The 23,301-nt window shown below is 41.3% G+C and overlaps 1 protein-coding gene across 1 annotated transcript; it reads left to right on the top strand.

Moving 5' to 3' along the window:
- The first annotated feature begins 9 nt into the window (after positions 1–9).
- NUFIP1 (nuclear FMR1 interacting protein 1) lies at positions 10–21,553 on the top strand. Its single transcript, XM_085059516.1, has 10 exons — positions 10–559; positions 778–866; positions 2,011–2,115; positions 3,193–3,255; positions 3,588–3,664; positions 10,063–10,155; positions 13,781–14,043; positions 15,522–15,650; positions 16,543–16,775; positions 19,365–21,553. Exons 1-10 carry the CDS (start codon positions 133–135, stop codon positions 19,701–19,703), a joined length of 1,818 nt encoding a protein of 605 aa, XP_084915642.1. The 5' UTR covers positions 10–132; the 3' UTR covers positions 19,704–21,553.
- Positions 21,554–23,301: the final 1,748 nt, after the last annotated feature.

The raw sequence follows: 23,301 nt of genomic DNA, 5'->3' as shown, positions 1-23,301 counted from the left end.
GCCCGGTGGGCTCGCCTCCCTCAGCCCGGACGTGACGCGTTCAGCGGCCGCCGCCGGACGGACCCACGTGGTGGTGCGAGCGCATCGGCAGCGGGTCTGTGTCCGAGCGGCCTCTCTCTCTCCGGGCCCGACATGAACCCCTTCGCCTGGTACCCGCCGCCCCCGCCGGGGCTGCCCCCGCCGGGCATCCCCCCACCCTTCTTCTGCCCGCCGCCCCCCTGGGACGCGAGCTTCTGGGCTGCCCCCGGGCCCTACCCGCCGCCCGGCCGCTACCCGCCTCCTGACAGCCTCCCGCCGCCCAGCACCTACGCGGCCGCCGACAGCTACTCGCAACCCGCCGACAGCTACTCGGAACCCTCCCAGAGCGTCCCTCCCGCCGACAGCTACTCCCAGCCTGCCCAGAACTACTCGCAGCCCGAGGGCTACCCGCCTGCTCAGAGCTACCCTCCTGCGGACAGCTACTCGCAGCCCAAGAGCTTCCTTCCCCCTCACGGCTACACCTCGCCCGCCGCCTGGTTCCCGCCGGCCTACGGAGCGCGACCGCAGGGCCCGCACGCTGGTGAGGGGAGGGGAGGGGAGAAGGTGTCTCCATGGGCTCCTTCCTATCCCACACAGGCAGCGGCCCCGGGGCTGTCCTGAGCCCTTGGGGCTGGAGGGCTTTTCCATCTCTTCCCTGTCTTGTCTCTTCCCTAGACTGTTGCCCACCAAGGTAGGAGGGGGGTGTATTTTACAAGCTGTGTCTGTGCATATCTCATCCTTTTTTTCTCTGTTCCGAAGGTGGAAATGGTAATTTCTCCCAGAAATGGCAAGGCAAGCAAGTGCTTCCATTTAGTAAGCGTTGTCCAGAAGAAAATAACAAGCCAAAGGTATGGAGTGGGGTCCCCAGTGCAAGAGGGACATGTACGTGTTGGAGTGGGTCCAGGGAAAGGCCACCAAAATGCTTTGTGGGTGGAACACCTCTCCTGTGAAGGCTGAGAGAGCTGGGCTTGTTCAGCCTGGAGAAGGCTTCAGGAAGAACCTTGCAGCATCCTTTTAATACTTCAAGGGAACTTAGGAGAAAGATGGGGATGGACTTTTAGTAGGGCCTGTAGTGATAGAACAGGGAGCACTGGTTTTAAACTGAAGCAGAGTAGATTTAGGTTGGACGTAAGGAAAACATTTTTTACTATGAAGGGGATGAGGTACTGGCACAGATTGTCCATAGAAGCTGTGAGTGCCCCGTCCCTGGAGGTGTTGAAGGCTGGATATGATGGGGCTGTGAGCAGCCTGATCTAGTGATAGATTGTCCCTGCCTAGGCAAGGGGGTTGGAAGCAGATGATCTTGGAAGGTCCCTTCCCACCCAAACCATTCTGTCATTCTTTGACGGTGTCAGTTCTATGGGGCTTGGCCCAAGGTGCTAAAGAGATCCCATTCTCCTGTCTGACATGCTTGCCCTTACAAGAGAGCAAACATGAGACAGTCTGTAACTCTTGAGCGTGTTGAAAGATACATGTCAACCAAATTCTTACACAGGTTTATGTCACCTTACTGTGGTGATGCCTGACTGCCTAAATTACATTAGTGCTCTGTTACATGGTCAAGACCAGACAGCCAGAAAACAGTGATGTGTGTAGTGGGAGAGAGAAGGATCTGTGTTGCCCTCTGAGCAAGTACATGTCAAGGGAGAGCAGTCATGATCTGTCTCAGTAGGGAAGAGGTATGGGGTTTTAGCCTAATTCTCACAGCCCTCGGTGAGTCTGTGCGGACAGACTGGTGTGTTTGCAGGAGCAATGATTGATTCAAAGGTGGTGGTGGGAAGACCATGAGTGCTGGGCACTTTATTTAGAAGATTAAGTAATTTGATCTTCACTTTCATGTTATGTTAGCTTATCTTTGAAACTTTTGAAACATGTAACTGATGGCTTTATTAACATAAATACTATTTACAGTGTTTCACAGCTAAGTAAGCATAGGAGTATCTTGTAACTTCAATCTTGAGATTATTTCTTCCTTTTCTTTTTCCCCTGCAGACCAAAAAGAAAAAAGAGCCAGTTTTCTCTCATTACTGTGATACCTGTGACCGTGGCTATAAAAACCAGGAGAAGTATGATGAACATATTTCACAGCATAAACAGGTTGATGAGTTTGGCTTCTTTTATTCACACTTTGATTTTTACCTTTGTGCCTGACAAGCAGTTAGCTGTAGTCACTCTTTGAAATGGAAGACTTAGGAAAAGAGATTCCAGAGCTAAGTCAAGTATTAGTGGGGGATTTTTTTTCGGGAATGCTGTGTGTAGGGGAGGTTTCAGTTATGTTTTTGGTTTTATTACTGTAGCCTTTTTAACTGTTTTTCTTGTGAAGTATAGCTAAGTCATAATAATTAATTCATTGATATCAGTATAGCACATACAGTTTTCATGTGAAAAACATTTTTAAAATCTCTGCTATTGCAAATGATCAAAATTTGCAAATATCAAAAGTTAAAATTGGACAGTCTTGCAAATTTTTATCTTATGTAAACTTCACGTTATCTTCAGTTGTCTGATACATTGGTTACACTGGTTATTCTAAAATCAGATGAAATTTAAAAGTACACTTTCCTACTGTGTTTACAATCACCTTTGTTTGGAAACTGGATAGCTTACTGTATTGGTTTGAAAACAAACCAGTGGGAGATCACAAGTCAGGATTGAAATTAAAAATAAGTGAAATAATACAAGGAAAAGCACTGACAAAGTCAGATACAACCTAACACCCTGTTAGGGTGGTAGTAGCAGTCCACTGAAGTAGTCCAGTTGAAGGGTGATCCTGTGAAGGTCTAGTCTCCAGCTGAAGATCAGTAGTAGCTCTGGTCCTCTGGGAACCCAGTAGACAGGGCTAGCTCAGGCAGTTCCAGGGCCAGGTTATATCCAGGTGGGAACACCTGGCTCCTCCCTCTTCGGCAGAGCATCTCACAATGGGATGAGATAAGTCCATGAGTCACACGGTGGGTCTGATGGCCCATTGCCTGTCATCGGGTGGGTCGTTAGCAAGAAAAAACACCCACCCACCAAACACAACCCAAAAAAAACAACACACAACAACCAACACTTACACAGCCTGTGTAACAAACTGTACAGGCAACTGGCACTGAGTTTGTTTGAAGTGTGCTCAAAGCTTGTTTATGATTTGTGTAAATTGGTGTGTTTTAAGTTCACCCTCTTATCTTGCAGTGCACAGAAGAAGGTTGCAATTTCAGTGCACATGAGAAGATAGTTCAGATACACTGGAAGAATGTAAGTATCTCTCTGGGCCCAGGATAGGAGTCTGTGCTATCTTTACCATAGCCCCTTTTCTCATTTTTGGGTGGTTTGTTTTCATTCATCTGGAAAGAAAATGTATCACCTCTGAGGAGAATTTGTTTTAAGACAACATTGGGGATGAAAATACATTAAGTACTGTGGAGTTTTCTTAATGAATTCATTTTATCATCTCTGTGTACAGTCTCACCAGTTTTAGAGATGAAAACAGTGTGATACCACTATAGCTAAGACAATGATGCTTTCTTTTTTAACTTGCATTTATTTTTCTTCCCCTTTTAAACACCTGTGAAATACTTTTTCCTTAGGCACATGCACCTGGTGCTAAGAGAATAAAACTGGATAGTCCAGAAGAGATTGCTAGATGGAGAGAAGAAAGAAAAAGGTAAGATCTGTGAGCTCTGAATTTGTTTTCTGGAATTTTCCCTGTGTGATCATTAGCTGACAGCTGAAGGACAGCAGCAGCACATTGCTTGCTGTTGCTGCTGTTCCATTGACCCTGCAAAACTCCTGCAGTAGTGATCTGTGTCAGAATGCCTGAGTCAGGAGACTGTGAGCTGCAGAAACTATAATAATTTGGAAGATTATAATAGAAGGCAAAGTATCAGCTGAGAAGGAAGCAGCTTTCCCAGATGCTTGATTTGGTACCTCAGGTTAGGTAAATGTCTCATTCCTTTTAGCCTGATCACTGATCACCTTTTACATCAGAAATACATTTGTATGGTGGTTTTTAATGGCTAAGAAATCTGGAACTATTGTACTGACTGTAATTATAATACTGCGTGCAGATTTCCCCACCTTAAGTTGTTCCAGTAGATCCCACCAGGGAGTTTTCATCATTTCTTAAGGACTTTCTGTATTGCTTGATGCTTTTCTAGTGAAAGAGAACAGAAACAATGAATGATACTTTCTCAGGTAGTCTAACTTACATTGTATGCAGGGTGCAAGGTAAAATTCTCCTCTAAGCAATATTTCTCATTATTTCTCGTTCTGTGGTGTGAGAGGGTATAGTGGACCAGGGTTGAAGTGTTTATCTCACAGATTAATTTTTTTTTCCCTCAGAGTTGAATGGATTAAAATCTACATATTTCTAGCAGGAGAAAGATGCTGCAGGCTTTTCGCACTTCTATTAATAATTTAGAATATAGTCTTGCAAGTGATCAGTGCACGAGTTTTGTTTCCATGAGCAAGAGTCCTATATGCAGAATAGGAAGTGACATAAATTTGATTTTGAGATCAGTGGTGATGAGTTAGGGCAGTGTACTAGTTTCATGGGGTTTTTTTAGTGGAAATAAACTCAGTGGTCTGATGAAGTCTTATTGATGTATCCACCTTGCATTCATGTCAGAAGGCAATATTAATTCATCCTTGCTTTAAACTCCCCTTCTTAAGTTTTTACACTGTTTTTGTTAAAAAAGAAAAATGAATGGATTTTATTGTAGATTTTTTTAACTGCCTCCCATCCATTTTTTTCTGTATGGAGAAGCAAAATTTCTCCCCATTTAAGTTCATTCTTGCAAGTTTTAATTTTGTTTTGGGCATGGTTTCAGCTTTTTCTGCAAATTTCAGAAAGGCAAAGGGAAATCTTACCACTATGTCTGTACATCACAGCAGTCAACTGTTGCACCTGCTGTTCATTTTTTACAAATGAAAATAATCCATAGGTTCTTTAAAAAAAAATCCTTTTTTTATACAGAAACAAGAAATTATTTTTTCTCATGCTTAAAATGCCATTGTGAACCTGACAAAAATCACTGGTTGTGATCTGTGCAAACACAAGTTTGGTGTTATATTAGGCAAGTTTTGTTGTTAGATTAGTTTTCATTCCAGGGTTTCCTGTTATTCAAAAGATGCTTGAGGGCTTGGTTTTTTATTGCTTTCAGTTTACATCTTGCTGTTGTGCTTTTCAGTGACCTAATTTTCTAACAGGAACTCCAAGGAAAAGATCAGTACTTGTGTGCAGTCTTTGAATGAGTCTTTGCTACTCATTTTCAACTTTTCATACACTTTTCTGTTTTGGGAAGAGCTCAGGAGAGTTTCTGTCTAGTTGCTGTTACTGAGGTTTAAGTGTTGAAATGATGTTTAAGGTGTATATGTCATGATGTGCTCTCCTGTATACTAGAACATCAGGGAAGTGGGAATTGAATGTAGAATTGTTGTTAAGTTACTGTGGGGAATTGGGAGTCATAGCAACCTTTATCCACACTTACTTGTAAGGGTCATGCTGTGCTGAGATAGTTTTGCTGAGTTTCAGAAGGATCTCATGGTAAATACTGTTGGTTTTACAGATTAATATAATTTGGCTGTGATACAACATTGCTCAAAGCCTTTTCTCTCTGCAGCACAGTGAAATCAAAGGAAACAAAGTCGTGTGGTCTCAGCCACCAACCAGAAAGGCGAAATGGGATTAGGAGTGTCTGAGCCAAGGCCACTAGATGGAGTAGTGCTGTGCCTTATCTTGGTACTTCGGGCTTTCTGTGGGCATCGAATGTAGCCGTGATGGATGGGTGTAGAATGACTACCTGGGTGGCTTTTGTTACTCTTTGTACAGCAAGGAAGCTCTACGAGCATCCTTCTTTTTTTAATTAAAAAAAAAGGGGGGGTGGGGGTGTGGGAGGCAGGCAGAGAGAGAAAGCCAGCTGGAACTTTTTTCAGGCATTAATTGGGTCGCCAGCAAAGCAGCAGTTTAGTACTGAAGGTCTGTTGTTGATTCACAGTAAACATTGCATTGTACAGGAAAAAAGGACACCAGAGGGAGTCTGAGCTATTAAGCAGTTTTGGTTTATGGTGACAGCAGAAAACCTTTTTCCTTCTAGAAGCTCCAGTCAGAGCTAAGAATGAATCTTTTTAGGTCTTTAATAGTTTGTTTCTAATTAGGTTGCAGTGATTTAATATGTGTGTTTCCATGCTGCATCCTGTCTAGCTTGTTCTTTCAGCCGTTATAAATAATTACTTGCAGAGTTGAGATTTTTCTTCTTAATTAGCTCCTGTGTTGCTCAATTGTGTATCCTGCTTAAAATCTTTAAGAAAGAGCTTGTGTTTAAAGTGTAGCCTTACTCTCATAGAGGAAAGAGGAGGGGGAGAGCTGGTAAGGAGTATCTCTGGATGAAGCATGCTGGGTCGGAATGCTGTTTTCCTGTTGAACCTGCTGAGCCAAGAAATCTAATTAAGCCAAGAGCAATAGAGATGAAGTTCCGTGGGATCTCAGGGTTTCCCTGTGTTTTGCAGACAGATGGCTGTGAAGTCTGACATCAATTTTTCTTGTTTTGATTTGTCCTGTCCCTTCCAAGTGTTGAGAAATGTGCTGTCTTCAGCATATTTTTCCTTCAACATGAGCTTTAAGGGAATTATCTGCAATGCACTTCCTTAATGTGTCAGAATGAGGTATTGCTGTCTTCCCTACTTCACAAGTGAGATCTGGGTCCTGCCAGCCCATCTGTTTCTCACCAACATCTCTTGAGCAATGGTTGTTAGTAAGAATGTGGCAAGGCTGCTTTAGTGTTAAAATGTTAAACTTACTTTTGCTTAGCTACTAATACATTTGAGGATTTTCTTGAACTTATGTGTTCCTTGTAAATTCTCCCCTTTCTGCCCCCCTTTCTTTAATCTCTTGGTGTTGGTTTGTTCAGATAGGAATTGTCTGTTGTATTTCTTTGCAATACATCTCATAGGTTGAGCATGTGCTTAGTGATTGAAGTCCAGTACTGTTAACCACACCACTTTTAATTAATTTGTGGTTCTCTAGTTGCATAATGATAATCCTAGAATAGTTTGGAATCCTACGTGGTGTTGCATTTGAAGTAGTGAAATATGTAACGTAGAAAATAATTGCTTAGAACTTGGTAAAAGCAGAGAAGATGAAGCAAAATAGAAGGAATGCATTGGTAGATCAAGGTAAACATAGATGCAATAAAGTTTACTCTGATCTGCTGGGATAGATTAGCAATAAAACTGCCTTAGCTAACATATGGTTAAGTCAGATGTGGGAAAGTTAAGCCAAGATATTATCAGCTCAGTTGGGTCATTTTTGTTCCCTTTGGGCTATCCATGTCTCTTTTGCTGTTGGCTGTGCATGTGCATTTAAGACCAACTCAAGAAATTATTGAGGCATTGTGATCACAGTGCTGTTCCTATAAAAATGATGAACCTGTATAGCTCTTGACTCAGGAATTCGTTGTGTAAACTGCTACAGAAACAGGTCTCTTTTCTGTTAGATGTTGGCAAAGCTCTGTTTCTTCACTGCTCACTAAGAGCTACTTTACTCCAATGTTTATGTGAGCAAGATAAAGTATGCTGGCCTATAAAAAAAAGCATGACTCTGGCTAGTGCACTCATTTATTGAAAAAAAATCTATTCACTAAGATACACATGTTAGTGATAATGCTCAGTGTCACCATTCCCTGTCTCTGGAAGCTTAGGTTATCCTTTAGCTGCATGTCTCACTTTGTTGGGGTGTATGTAATATACTCACCCTGAAAACCACTTTTCTGATACTGTCCTGACATTTTGTTCTGAAAAACTTCCAGTTTGGATTGTGGAAGTGTGTATGGTTGGGAACTGCAGCTGCTATGAAATGGGGCTGCCTTCTCAGGCAGTCCTGGCTTCATGAAGTCTGCTGTGCCGGACCATCACATCCTGGTTTAACTCTCCCTTTTACAGTAAGTTGCTTAGGTTTGTAAAGCCCTGTGGGGACTGACAAAGCTGTTGGTGTTTAATCTCTTACAAGTTGTTTGCTAGGTGTAAGTCCTGGGCTACTTCTACTTCAGTGGTGTTTGTAGGTAACATTTGAACAATGTCATTTTCTTAGGAGAGGAGGATTGCTTGCTATCTCAGAAGGGTACAAACTCAAGTCAGCTCACTGGATTTAAGCATATGGCCTTTTATGTGGAGAGACTCAGTATAGGCACGAGGTAAAGGCAGTGAGTAAAATGCCGTTTAACATTTGAGAGGAGCTGGAGAAAATAAACACAGCCACTACAGATGCCTTCAGATGTGCTTCTGCAGGCATACTGGGACTTGTGACTTGAGCTCTTGCCAGCTGTCAATTACTGCCTGTGTCAGCTGGAAGGGTGGTTTAGGAGAAGTCTGTCAGTCTTGGCAGTGAATGGAACCGAAAGCATTTGTGCAGTCCATTACGGTGGCTCGTGGAGGGAGTGGTAACTCACAGGAATGAAAGTGGGAGGCATTCATGTCTCAAATCATGCTGGGAGAGCGTGTCTGAATATGTCCTTAATCAGAATAAGTGCTAGAGCATTTGAAGACTCCTTTGCTCTAGTATATAGGGTCTTATATTTAAAACATCTCCCCAATCTCTACAACAAGCTTGGGGATTTTTTGAGCATAACTGCTTATTTTATAGTTTGATGTCCTCCTTTGTGTGTGGAGGAAAGCACCTTATCCTAAAACTGCGGAGCGGTGCCAAGCACAGGGATCTTTGTCAATGAGAAGCTCTTGAGATTAAAGAGTTCATTGCACCTTTGCTGTGTGCTGGGAGTCTTAGAACATGGATGAACAAATGTAACTAACAGGGAAAAGCAGAGGTAGAACAGCACATCTCTGTGCTCACTTGAGCTGTGTGGCAGATTTCTGGGAGAAATCCAATGAAAATAGATGTTGACAGCTTTGTTGTTCAAATCCTCTTATGGCAGACAAGTTCTGTAGTGTGTTTAGGTTTGTCTTGTGAAAAATGCTTCTCTTTTTCCCTTGGTATGTGGTTGAAGCTGTCATGAATCAGTGTGACACTTAGCATTCATGCTGTAATATGGGGGAAATGCATGTGATAAGATTAAATATTTAAAGAAAGATATGTGTCTTTTTTGATAGCTATATATAGTGAGAAGCTCTTGTACATTTCTCTTTACTCCATTTTAATAGACATCAAATATTTATACTTTGTGTTTCTATCCAGAAGCTGAGGGAGCATGTGCATGTGTTTCTCATTTACCACCTTTATCTCAAAGCACTGGGATTAAGCTAACTAATGTTTGCAGAGCAAGCAGTGTAGCCATTTTTGGGCTTTGATGGTAAAAAGCCTGCTGCACAGGCTCTGCATGTTAGAACCAGCGAGACATTTGTCTGGGGGGAAGGATGTTAAGGGAGGTGGGAAATGGAAGAGAATGAATAGTTTGGGTGATGGTTGTAACAGCAGATTTTTTCGTCTGCATGATTTGGCAATTTTTCTTGAACCTGGAATTAAAAAGGGGCAGTGATTTTGGTGAACTAGAGGTCAGTGTGCAAGCACAATGCTGAATATTGCTCAAGAAGGAACTTGTGTGCTTTTCCCTAACTGTCATGCTAAAGGAATCTTGTGCACCCAGAAGCTGTTCCTATAACTTTTTTTTTTTAAAGTTTACGAGAACTCAGCAGTTAGTTTGCTAAAGACATGTCATTCAAATAATCCAATTGAAGCTTCATAAAAATAAAAATTTTTATGAAAGAGAGACTAAACCATGATGTTATGTGTTGGGGAAAACAGAGAGTCCATGACTGTAACCAAATTGTTTGTACCTCACCTGATGTGTTGGTAAATCAAAGAGTGCTAATGTGGTAGCTTTTTTAAAAATTTTTTGTTGCTGTTCGTTGCGTCTGGATATGTAAGCGTAAATGCTCTAAGATTTCTTTTCCTCACTAATGCCTCTTTAAGAAAGAAACAGTCTGTTAAACTTCCTTGAAAAGTTTTAAAAACCTGTAATGTTTATAGAGGAAGCTGGTTTGGTAAAGGGGGAATTGAGAAAGTACAGTGAATCCTTTAAGAGCCAGTGAAACTATTTTTTTTTCTTCTAGAAATTTTCCTACGTTGGCAAACATTGAAAGGAAGAAGGAAATGCAGATGCAGAAGGAGGAAAGGGGAGAAGTGCTGACAACCCAACAGTTTGGGTAAGTGTTTTGAACCAAGCTTGTTGCCTTCCTCCTCTTGAGTTCAGAAGTATGCTTACTGTGGTCTCGCAACACTTACTGCTTCCACTGTATATACACTCTGGCTGCCCTTTAAGAGAGGACAGGGCATTTGACAAACTGCAGATGTAATATTCTTTTGTTTCCTTCATTGTGCTTCAAAGTCCACTTCAGTTAAATGAAACAATAACTGTTAATAATCTGCTATTCTGGCTTGTTTGAGAAAACCACATTCTAGTGACCATTCATTAGCAGCATAACCTTGGTCTGTGGAAAAAGTAGTAATGGAGTCAAAAGTCATTCAACATAATGATTCCACATGGTTTAATCCTTTAATGCCTGAAAATGGCCAACAGAGATTTTATGAGCAGATTTGACTTCTTACTCTCTCTCCTTTCTGATGATAAATCAATAATCAAGTGTAGAGGGCAAAAACGATGATGGAGGGTAGAAGAAAGAAGTAGCACTACTTAAGTAATAATGAAAACTATATAAAAATAAAGTTAAATGTATCAGCTATTGTTGTTCTGAGCTAGTGCTTACTCGTCTTGGATTTTTATCTGTTCTCTCCCTTATAAATTATTTTCCCATATGGTTTTATTCTTTACTCTTCTCTCAGTTTCATTGTTAGGTGGAACCAGCTCACTTCATTAGCTCTGCTTTAAGACCTGTGGGAAGATTTTTTTTTTTAAACAACATTATAATGAGCCACATTCCTAAAATATCACTTATTTGAACTGGAATGAGCTGGAAGGAAGGAGCAGACTCAGTCCTAAGGGACTCTTGCTAAATGCCATTTGCTGCTGCATGGAAATGAAGCTGGGGCTTGCCAAGCTTTTTGTATATGGGATGACAGCAAACAAAGCAAAACTTGTACCGTGGTAAAATGGTTGAACTAGTGCAGAATAAGAACTTAGTGTGATTTATTAAATGTGGACAGTGCAAATTACCTTGGTGTAACATTTTGCTTCAGAAGATCCAGCACTTACCTGCACCCATCCAGCTGGTTGCCTTTCATGAGTGAAAGGAACTATTTGTAGAAGACTGAACTAAAATTTCCTTCAAAGGATATAAAGTTGCAGGAGTGCTTTGTACCCAGGGAACCAAACCTGGGCATTGAAACTAAAGCTGCAAACACATATGATATTATGTTTAGGGTTTCTTAGGAGCAAAGATGAGTTTTCCTTGTCACAGTAACAAACTCTTTATGCCTACAGGTTTTATTTGCTAACTTTTGTGGCCGTGAGTCAGATGCATCAAGTAGTCTTAAATGTCCATCAGCAATTCCATGCTCTTTCATTTGTTAGTAGCTTTGTAGCTGGAAAACTGTTTGGGAAAAGAAGCCCTCAAAATTGCAGGTTGTTTACTTTCACTTAGCAACTTGTTACTCGAGTTGATTCTAGAAATCTCTTTTTCTCCTCCCTCCCCTGAGCTGGTAGCACTCTAGCCTTGGTGAACTGTCCATAAACTGTCATTTCTGCTTTATATATCAGCAGTAAAGATTCTGGAATTATCTGGCAAATTTACTGATGCATGAGGCAAAAATATAATACAGCTTGTTCCCTGCAAGCTGTACTATTAAAGCAAATAGCTAAGTAAGGGTTTAGAAAGGATTAGATGCTTAATGCTTCCACAGCGCTTTCCATTTGTGGTTCTCTGAAGTGCTTTACAACTCCTAAGTCTCAGCATCCCTGTGTGTGAGATTAGAGATGCAGAAGGACCACTTTGGAAGTCTGTCTGGTGTCTTACAGCACCTGAGTGATAGTGCACAGCTCTCCATCCCTTCTGAATGTGGAGTGAAGAGCAGGATAGCTTTCATGAGGGAGTGGCAGAAGGCAGATGCCAGGCTGATGTTTGTTGGGACATGTCTGTGACCTTGGGGTTGCTTTTTGAGTGTTTGAGGCCCTAAAGAACTGGGAAAGTTGTTTTTAATCGTGGTCAAGGATAGCACCTGTAATTGAGCCTATATTTGCTCGATATCTTCTAGTTTGTACAACAACGTGCTGGATTTAGAGCCTGGTTGAACAAATTCAGAAATGCAGTTTTCTATCTTGTTGGAGTTGAATCACAGGAGTTAATATTAGCCTTCTTTTGTGGGTGAGGGACTGATCCACAGGAAGGCAGTGGCTTGCCACAGGAGCACTGTGGTGGGTGATGCCATCAGGGCTGAGCAATCAGTGTAGACATTGTCATGAAATGACTGGAGAATTAACTATGTTTTGCTGTGAAATAAAGTTATTTTGAGTGCCATGACAGGCCTTGTTCTCTTCTCAAGAAGGACTTAATAAGGCCAGAAAAGCATGGAAGAGAGGAATGCAGATAATGGGAACATTTCTGAACAAGCAAATTAGTAGGTGGCTTGAAAAGGCTGTATGATGGAGGCCTAGAAAAATTGCATAGGTGGAAGAGGTGAATAAAGTGTTTCTTGTAACTCAAGAAGGATGGGGTATCAAATGATTTGTTTAGATGTCAGAATGAACACAGACAAAACAGTCCTTTGTCACAAAATATTAGCACTTTGCTGCAAGATTTCAGGGATGCCAGACGTGAACACAGCATCCCTTATCATGAGGCATGTGGTTGACTAGGGCTAGTAGGACCTCTGCCATGCTGTAGGTGAGGCTGAGGCAGGGGGTTCTGATCAGAATGAATCATGGGGCTCATTCAGGACAGGAGATCTTGCATAGTTTTTGTTGTTGTAATGTACTGATGGTTAGTTACAGTCTTGTTTTGCTGAATTAAGTTTCTGTTGCTTGAAAATAAATATTTTCAGTAAGCTTAGGTTGTCCCTTCTATATTTTCTTTTCTGTCTTGGGCACATTCGTTCTTGTATCTACAGACTTTGACCAGAGTTTGTTAAGCTTTCCAGGTATCTTTCTATCAACATGTGTTTATAGGATAACCTGGAAAATTATGGAACCATGAAAGACAAGTGGAACCAGCATGCTGTGCTTTGCCTGTATTTTAGGGCTAGTTATTTTGTTTCAGGTTTTTAAAAATGCGTTATTCTGGTGGACATATCTTTTATTCCTTTTCCTTGGAATGGAAAAGATGAATGGCATGTTATTTGGAGGCGGGAGTAGGTAGTCATTGCAGCTGATGGTGTCAGATGGCTGAATGGATTTGGTGCAGCAAAATGCTTCTCAAAGCTGTAACTAGAAAAAAGGGACTTCAGCAGTGGAAGTATGTTTGTAGTAGATGCTTTCCTTTTAACTTCATGTTGCCGCTGTTTTGAATGATTTAAATGCTTAAGTGAAGAGAGTATTTGTTGACTTTGTTATCCAAAATGAAAACACCATGTCCTCACACTGTAGATTGTAGAGGAACTTTCCTAGCTGATGTACCCTTGGCCTTATTAAAAACTAGAAACTAAAAGTCATGAACTTCAAGCTGTTCATTCAGGTTCCAGCTTTGTCCCACTGCCCTGCCTGAGAAGAGGTGTGACTGATTTTATGGTTTGCTGCCTCGTGTTAGCTGAGCTGGTGTAAGTCCTGGCGTCATTCTGTGTTGCTGAACCTTAAATGAGGGCCTGAGCCATTTGGTCACATCAGTTGTTTTTATTCTCATAGTTTATAATCTGTATGAATTTTGTGTTTCTATTCTCCAGCAAAATGAAGGGCATGTGGAAACCTCCAGAAAATGGAGAGGCTCCTGGGCACCAAGGAAGACACAGGAGAAGACAGTGGCGCCCATTCTGGAAGAAATTTAGGAAAAATGGCGGCGATTATCATGCACATAAAACTCAAAATGAGACCAGTGGACCAGAAAACAGCATGTGTGAAAAAGAACATGAAAAGCAAAATGCTTTGGCAGACCAAGCATACGAGAAAGATGTGGATCCTCTTAGTCTTCTGGCAAACGGTGATGTTGGTAAGATGAAGAAAGTTGGAGAACTTTAAATAGTTGTTTGAAATTTAGATGCTGAGACTTTGTGCTTGCTAGTCACCATTTTGGAAGTCTGACATGAAGTTTGTGTGCAGTATTACATGTTCTGATGTGAATATTGTACAATAGTGTAAAGGATATGTACCAACTTAGGTTGCTAAATTAGCATGTGAGATAAGAAAATATTTGTAAAGCCAGAAGAAGAAAGAAGCACTTCAACAGTCAAATTATTTTTTAAAGACTGTTAAATATCCCTTTGTGGTTTTGAAAATAACAATATTTAGAATGTGAAAACAAATGTATTTCCTTGTATGAGTTAAGTGAATTACTTTAAATGTCAGTATTTTTCTTTTAATTCTATTCTTTGCTGTATTATTACTCTTGATATTCTCCATATGTGTGCATTCTCTGAAGTATTGCTGCTTAGTTTTTTTGGGTTTGGTTTTTTTGTTGTTTTTTTTTGTGAGCATGTCTTGTTTCCTCGTGCTGGCAGGCAGCAATATAAATTCTTCAGATGTAACTATTTATAATATAGTCAGCAGAGATGCAGTACTCTTATAAGTCAGCTTACATGTCATATTCTACTCTAGCTATTTTTAGCAACAAGGGTAGAATACATTCCCTGGAAAGATGTCTGATGCTGAGTTTTTCCTCTTGAAAGCATAATCTTCAATTAGTGAGAACAAGAACTCAGCATCCCTGTGCAATTTGTTTATTCCATTAATCTTTGCATGTTGAGAAACTTAAGTATGCTTAAATATGTCTGTATTTCCCTGCATCATCTCTGTTTTACTTAATGATCAAAGGTCTAATTATGCCAAAGTATAGCTAGTGACTTCTGTTACAGTAGGTAGAAAAGGAATGTGGTACTTGCTCATTATACATTATTAAAGCCAGTTGCGATTTTTTATACAATTGAGAAATATAGCCAGAACAAATAATAACAAACACAATATAACTAAGTAGAATTTAAAAAAAAAATCAACCCAAATCCATTATTTTACTGTATAGGTACATTTTTTTGATTCTCCTTTTTTCTTTTATTTTTTTTTATTCCCCCTGACTGGCTTCTAAGTCCTTCTCCTCCATCTCCAGGGGACTAAGTCCAGCAAGACTTCAAAACATATTACAAAATCCTCTCTCTCTTCACCTACACTTGATAACAAAACCTATAATTATATTTGGTATGCAAATAAGGAAGCAGAAAGCTCAAGCTTATGTTCAGGAAACTCTTTGTTTCTGTAACTTTGCTGGCAGGACTGTAAACCAGTGGAAGCACCAGTTTGCCACCACGTCTGTAGAGGGTAGACAAATGTGGGGAGTTTTCTGTCAGTCCATGGCATTGGGCAGTGGTGCCCAACATCAGGCTTGTGTGGTGCTGAGATGGAGATGTAGCAGCAAGGCTGGCTGTTGGCATGCAGGATTGTTAGGAAAAATCTCTCTTGCCTTTTCTTTCCCTGCAGAATCCGACAAGGATGAGGCAGCTGAGGAAGATGGGAGGCTGGGAACGACAGTTGTCCCCAAGCAGGTGACATCTGCCCTTAGCGCGCTGTCAGTCAACTATGGCAGTGCATCCGACAGCGAGCCTGAAGGTGTGTAAAACAACCTCTGCCCTTCTCCTCTCCCCTTCTACTCTGTGTCACTCTGCAGTGATGTGGACTGCAGGCAGGACTGTGTCTGTTTCTGCTGTCCTTTTCTCAGCAGTATGTCCTGGGTTGAGAGGGGAGGCATAAAATATCTTTGGTTAGATTGGGTGTCATCAAATTTCCCCAGCCTTTTTTCCCCTAGCTGGGGGAAAATAAGGAACCTGTTTTCAGTCTTGCTTCAAATCGTGCTTGAGTAGTGCCAGGAAAAGGCTGTTATTGTCACCCTGTGAACTAATTTTCACATCCATAAGGTCTTTTTCCACGGAAGGCTGCTGGGTGTTGCAGTAGGACTTGAACTCTCAGTTACTTGGATTTTGTGCTTCGCTGAATGTATGCATCAGTGTGTGGTGAGGAATTGCTGCTGCTGCTTTTTTTTGGTATTTACTATGCCTTACTTGCCCTGGGTGGCCTACACAAAGTTAGAAACCATCTAGCAGACAGTGACTTGAACTTGGGCATCCTCTGCCCTAACTGTATCATGATTTTCTCAGCAGCCAAAATTGCAGCAAGCTGTAATGTGAAGGAATGTACTTCTTAGGTGTTTAGAAGGCAGAGGTTTGAAAATCTCATTCAGGTCTTACTCCTTTTATTTTTCTTTGTGTGCTGCAGAATTTAAATACCTTGTTTTCCTTTCTGTGAATATTCAGAGATTATTCTTTGTATTTAAAAAGAAAACCCAAGCCAAACAAAACCCTCCCTTCCTCCAGGTAAACCTTGAACATCTTCACATCAGGATGTGTGAACAGGAATAGTACTAATGAACTGCCAGTGCATGGGGATATGAGCATGTTAAAGAGGCTTTTAAGTTTGAGATGAAAGTGTGTTCTTTTTCTTTAAGAAATCCCTGTCAAGACTGCAACAAAAGCTGAGAGAAACCAGGCTGTGCTCAGAAATACACCTCAAACTACTCCCATTCCTCAGAGTCAGAAACCAAATCAAAGCCGCCCAGAATGCACAGGCACGACGTTAAGGAGCTCCAATTCAAATGCACGTCCCCCCAGAGGGCCTGAGAAACGGGGCAGGAAAACATTGCCTCCCCTTCCCAAGCGCCGTCCAACTCTGCTGGAAATGGTAAGAAATGGTCTTAGTGCTAAAATAATGCCTCCTGTACAAGAGTAAAACTGTTTGTGAGCGGTTCTCCTCCTCCCTGCGGGAAGCTAGAGCAGTCTGTTAGCACAGGGCCTGGCTTAAAAATAGGGAAGTGAGTGTTTCCCTTGGAGAAGGTGAAGATGCTTCAATAGACAAACAGAAATACCCTGGCATGCATTCAGGTAATGACTGACTTTGGTAAGCAAGAGATGACAGCTGAATCATGTGTCTGAAATGAGCTGCACAAGGAACAAGACCTTTGTTCCTCTCTCTTCCCTTCCCTGTGGTAGTATCCATTAAGTTTTGTTTGAGTGTAATCCCAGCGGCCTTGATCTGATCTTTTTGCTCCCAGCTTTACTGTTCAGCCACCTTTCTCTGCTGGAGGAGCACACAGTTCTTTTTGCACATGCAAAGAGATCTTGTTGAGAAGTGTGTTGGTGACTTAAACTACAGAGTGGTGTTTAGCTGCAACCTGCATGCACAAGGGTTCTTCTCTAGGCATGTTTAGATCAATCTGAGGAAGGGACAGCACCTTGAAGAGCAGCAGGTTGGTGTCTCAGAAGGGTAGAAGGAGGTTTGTAGGGGTGAGTCCAAGGTGTTCCCAGTAGCAGTGCAAAGCAACCCATTTGGCCACAAAGCTTGGTGTCTTTCTTTAGAAAGCTCTGACAAAACCTTGGAGCTTTTATTGTATCTGTTACTCAAAAGCAGTACTACCCTTGTGATTCTATAAATAGTCAACATAAAGCTCTTCCATCAAGGGAAGACTTGCTGTGGGTTAAACAGAGGGGAAAGCAGGATGCCACTGACATCAGAGCTCTGAAATAGCACAGGATGTTTCAGCTAGATATACCTGATAAGGTACATCCCAAGCTGCAGATGTGGGAGAAATCCCTTAGTAGTCTTTTTGGCACATAAGACCATTGCTGCCAATAATTAAAGTTCCTAGTGACTGAAAAGGAAATGTTTGTCCTTTGTGTAGCTCACTAAGCATGCAGTTGCCTTTATCACTTGCTCTTCAAAGTTGTAGGTGATCAAAGCAGTGATGACTCTGGAAGAAAGTCACATGAAGTCCCACATGCTGAGAGAAGCTGGCAGAACATAGGAAACCTGAGTTGAAGCTTGCCAGTATAGTCCATTTTTAAAATTGCATTTTAGTGAGGTTTTTTTGCCTTTTCATGTTGCTCAAAGCTGTTGTTTAAGAATGTGTACTGTGGCTGTGAATCACAGAGAAGGACCTGATGTTTGCAGGTAGGCTTCCACTGTCATCAGAAATGGTCAGTGTATAAAAACCTGGAGAGGGAGCAAGGTTGAAATTTTACAAAATGCATCCAGAAAATGAATTAGAATGCTAAAAAAAGGATGTTGTATGAATGAAATGATTCTTTAAAAAAACAAAAAAAGGGAGGTAGGAGAATAGCTACAGATGTTTCTTGGCAGTTGTCTGGCAGTGAGCTTGGACACTACTAAAGCATGTTTATTGTAGCCATGCAAACACTGATGTGTATTTAGTCATTCTCTATGCTGACAAAATCAAAAGCCTGTGTACTGTCATACCATTGATACCCAACCCTGCATGAAAAAATAAAATACAAAGATACAGTCTTTGATAGGGTGATTGGTGCAGCCCATCTGTTCCTTAATTTGGCCATTTGGGAATTCAGCAGTTTCTCCCAATCAGACAAAGATAATATCACTATGCTGTCCCTTGTCTGCCCTGAAATACATCTTCTAGTTCAGATGGAAGGTTCCTGAAGGCTCATTTTAGGTGTCATCTGCTTGTAATGCCTTTTAAGCAACTAGTCTAAGTAGAAGTATTCAGACTTAAAAGTGGCCAGTTAAACCACTGTTAAAACTTGCAACAATAAAAAAAAGCATGTTGGTGACGTTGCAAGCCAAACTTAGCCAAATGTTCTGCAGTGTCTAATACAGCTCTCCTGCAAATGATCAGGTAGTTACAGATTTAGCCACTTGCCTCAGATTTTGTGTTTGTTCAGAGTACTAGTTCTGCTGACGCTCGCAATGAAAAAAAGTTCATTCAGCTCCCTGGCTGATAGGTTTCTTTTTCCTACTGCCAAAATGAACTTCAACAAGGTTAAAGTCAATAGGGAGGCTTCTAGCACTTAAAATAAACTACTAGAATTAGGTTGGTGTATTATAGCCCAAACTAGTTACTGCTGCTTAAATCCATGGTCTGGTACCTGATGAAAGATGCCCTTTCCTTGTATTTGTCTTCTACTCAGAGGGGATTTGAATTAAAAATGCATGGGATATTAAATATTGCAGATACAGTATAGCTTAGGAAGTGTAAAAGATGCTAGTAGACCTGCTACCCTGATATACTGGAATGTATGGCCTGGTATTACAGTCTGTGATATGAGAACATCATTGTCTCTGATATTGCCCCATGTCTCCAGCCCCCTGTGTCCAGGACCTGTGTGAGAGAGCCAACTGGTTAAGCTGGAAGATGTTGTAAATTACTGAGTAGATCAGTACATCTTGCTATGCTTGTATCAGCTTCAGAGCAATAGAGGGAGATGTGCATCATCTTCTGGTTTTTTTATTTATTTCCAGTTGCTGGCCCAGGACATCCGACATGAAAGGAATGTGATTTTGCAGTGTGTTCGATACCTTATCAGAAATAACATGTTTGGACTTCATAATAAAACAGAACCACAGGCTGAAGCAGAAACTGAACAGTCCTCTACAACTACAGCAGAGTCTCCTATGGACAAACCTGAAGAATCAAATTGTTCTTGTAACGCTGACCTTCAGTTAGAAGGAGGACAAGAAGATGCATTATTAATAGCCCAGGGTGAGAAAGAACCTGTGGATCAGACTTCACAGATGGCTCAGCTGGCAGATGAGGACACGTGGGAAACCCCATCAGTTCAGTGTGAAGGAGCACTGTAGAGGATGTCTGTTGTGGACAGTAAAGCAAAGGCTCACATTTTCTACCCAATTGATGCTTTTTAAAAGACATCAGTGTAATAAAAAATCATTAAAGTACATACTGAGAGCTGTTAAAACCACTTTCCTGATCTGTTCTGCCCAAGGTGGCCATTTCAACATGGAAAACATGTTGAATAATTCCATTTCCACAAAGGCAGCAGTGGCACAGTGCACACCTTCCCTAGAGCAGGTGCAGATCTGCAGATCCTCACTCTAGAGCTTTGGAATTCTGGAATGTCTTACCTTCTCATGAAATGTGTGTGAGTTCATCACTAGAGCCAAGTAGGATGGATCTTCCTCATGCCCTGGTGTGTGTTGAGTATCTTGAGTGTCCAGAAGTATTTCAGTGTCATTTCAAAATGATGATTCAGTGCACACATTGTTTTACTTCAGCTGTTATAAGATATATCCAAGATAAATCTAGTAGATCCAGCGTAAAATAGGGAAGATATAACTGATCTGGCTCAAAAAGTCCTGCTTGTACCAGGAGTCTCTTCCTCCCTGAATTAATTTGTTAATTGAGCAGGGAAATGGAAATGAGGGCACAGGCTTTATGTATTTAAAAAAATAAAGATACTATAGCTGCTTGCATCAGTGCTGGGTTGCTATGTTGACCTCAGGTACCCCATACTGGGCCATTGGCCTTAACTGCTGTTAGAGTTATTGCCTGACAAATTAACTCCTGAAGCAAGCCCTCAATATTATTATCAAAGTTTAGAAAGTTTACCAAGAGTTACTGGTTACCTTTTTCATTGATGTTGGGAATTTATTAGTTTGCCTTCTGGAAGAATGCCTTGGTACATTGTTATGATGGTCCCACAGTACCCAGTGATTGGTTTTTTTCATGGATTTGTGCGTACATCTGTACTGTTGTGAGCACTAAAAAAAAGCATCAGCCAAGGTTTAGAAACAAATTTAGTCTTTTGATTATATTGTGCATTTGTTTGCCAGAATGCTTCTTGTCAAGGGCAGGTGTTAGTTTGTCACATTGACACTGAAACATGCCACAAAAATAACCTATTCTCAAAACATCCACTTCAGAATCTGCTCTTTGTCATTTAGTCATGGTTAAATGTTGCAGTTAAATCTCAGGGACTGGCTTTGTTTTCTTTGTCTTTGGTAGAAGTCTAGCCTTCCATTCCACCATCTGAAATAGGGAGATTCACATGGGGGTTTTTTATTGCCCAATAGCTGTATTTTCTTTCCTTTAGTTCCTTAACTTGTGTCACACATCTCATTTGTGGAGTATAGGAAACAAGAAATAGTTGAAAATTCTGTCCTGCTGCTCCACTATTTATAATTACAACTGCATATTGTGTTTCTAATGCACTGTCTGAATTTATGGAATTATATAAATACCAACACCCTTGTAAAAGTTGTGTGTCTCAAGAATGTATGTGCAGAATAGAAGCAGTGATGATAAACATTTATATTTCCAAGGCCGATGATTCATTCTTCCCATGATGATCTCACGAGCCATCTCAATCTCACTGACTTGCCCCTGGCTCTTACCGTTTTACTGCAATGAAAATACCAGTGAAGAACACTCAGCCACGGAGATCTGGCACTCGAGCAGAACCTGGTTTCAGTGGAGTGGTACCAGTGCTGTTGAAAGCATAAGTAACAGCTGCAGGAAAACAAATGGATGTCTTAAATTTGCTACTGAATTGCACTTTAAACAACCCTGTGTCCTATCAGAGCTTTGACTGTACACTTTCACCTTGTGTTTAAAAAGACTAAACCTTCACCCTGAATTCTTTATACTGTTGTCATTATGACTTAAGAATATTAAATTTTCACACAAAACCAAACACTGTGTCCGAAAAAAAATCTTTTAAGAGTCTGTTTCATATAGGTAAAAGAAGTAGGTTTCTTTATAAGGAGATCTGTACCTGGCCTAAACCGGAAGTTTTAACCTATTACTTGTTGCACACGTGAAATTTGCTGTTTTTCTCACAACAAGCCATTTCTGCCAACTCTTACAACAGTCATGTGGAGACATACGCTGCAGTGATGTCAAACGCCTCTTGGTCAATGAGTAGGAGGTCTTTGTCCCATCCTGTCACCCACTTTTCTTTTCCTGTTCTTCCAGACCACATTCAGACTTCACATACCCCTTCCTGCTAATCAAGGATGTGCTTTCTTAGTACTTTGGATTCAGCCTTTCTAAAGAAAAGGTGCCATAATGACCTCCTCTGGTACTGTCAAATGCCTGCAGGCTTTTCTGGTCCCTGCAGTTTTTCTGCTCTGGGTTAGCAGAGGTGAGTTTTGTTCACTTGAATAAAATACCTCTCTGTGTCTGTAAGAAGAGCCTGTTGTTCTGACATGCTGCTGGAGCCAATGTCTTTAGTAAGCTTTGTGTAGCTTTTAGCTTTCTCATTGTCTTGATTTGGGGTGGTAGTTTCTTAAATTTTTTTTGCAATGTTATTAAGAAAAAAAGAATCCTACTGCTCAGTCTTTGTGACTCACTTTAGATAAAAATATGCCAGTGACAACCTTCACACTTCTGAAATTTTATTTTTTATCTTTCTTCTTTTATAACTTAGCTACTGAAAATGTAGTTGTAGGCGTCTAGTTTAAATTCAGTTCCCTTGGGCTTTGGTGGTTTTTTGTTTGTTTTAAACCCATCTCACCTACTGAGCTAGAAGAGTTGAGAGAGGGAAGAAAGAAATCAAGACTAGTCATTTGTGGAGGTGCAGCTTAGGCAATTTAGGCTTGTCTGTGAACGAAATCATTTGTGCTATAGCACAGCTGCCCCTGAGGGTAAGGGAAACGAGTGGTCTGCAATTCTAATCTGTATGACTCCTTGGTCAGTGAGGACTTTTGCAAATGATTTTACATGTTGATGTTGCAGTCCTTGCACTGAAAGCACAGGAGAGGGGGTGGTTTGATTAGCCCTGCTCTAGAGGGAGATGCTATCCCTGCAGCCAGCACTCTTATCCTGTGTCACAACTGGGTGTCCCTCGTGTTTCCCCTTGTTCCTGTGACTGCTAATCCAAGTCATGTGGTGCAGTCATTATTCAGAATGACAGTCATACAGTCCTAGCAGATCTTAGATGTTTGAAAAATGTTGAGGAACAAATGCAGGATCTTTGGTCAGGTTGTTCTATCAAAGGCAGAAGTCTGCACAGCAATACTGCAATCCCCAAGCTGTCCATCCAGCATACTCTCATATGTCATCCAGCATATGATACTCCGGTATCATCCAGTATCATCCTGAGGCTGCTCTTGACTATCTGCGAAAGCATGGGGCAATTGGAGAAAGTTCATGAGGACTGGAAGGAAAACAAGTATCAGTTCAGGAGGATCTCAGGCCCTAGAGGCTCATCAGCTTCCCCTTGACCCCACAGAAGGTGGAACAGATGAGCCTAGAAACTATTTCCAGACATAATAAAGACAATCATTGAACTATGGAATGGTTTGGGTTGGAAGGGCCCTTATAGATCCTCTGGTTCCAACCCCCCTGCCATGGGCAGGGACACCTTCCACTAAACCAGGTTGCTCCAAGCCCCATCCAACTTGGCCTTGAGCATTTCTAGGGATGAAGCATCCCTGGAAA

The sequence above is a fragment of the Lichenostomus cassidix genome, chromosome 1, assembly GCF_008360975.1.
Source record: "Lichenostomus cassidix isolate B80296 chromosome 1, HeHo_3.0, whole genome shotgun sequence".
NCBI lineage: Eukaryota > Metazoa > Chordata > Aves > Passeriformes > Meliphagidae > Lichenostomus > Lichenostomus cassidix.
Note: the sequence above shows the minus strand (reverse complement) of the source record. Positions and strands in the feature narration are given on the sequence as shown.

Coding starts and splice junctions, on each gene's coding strand:
- NUFIP1 (XM_085059516.1), top strand. CDS start 133: ATGAACCCCTTCGCCTGGTACCCGCCGCCCCCGCCGGGGCTGCCCCCG. Junction 14,044..15,521: donor TCTGGCAAACGGTGATGTTG/GTAAGATGAAGA, acceptor CTTTCCCTGCAG/AATCCGACAAGGATGAGGCA. Junction 16,776..19,364: donor GTCCAACTCTGCTGGAAATG/GTAAGAAATGGT, acceptor ATTTATTTCCAG/TTGCTGGCCCAGGACATCCG.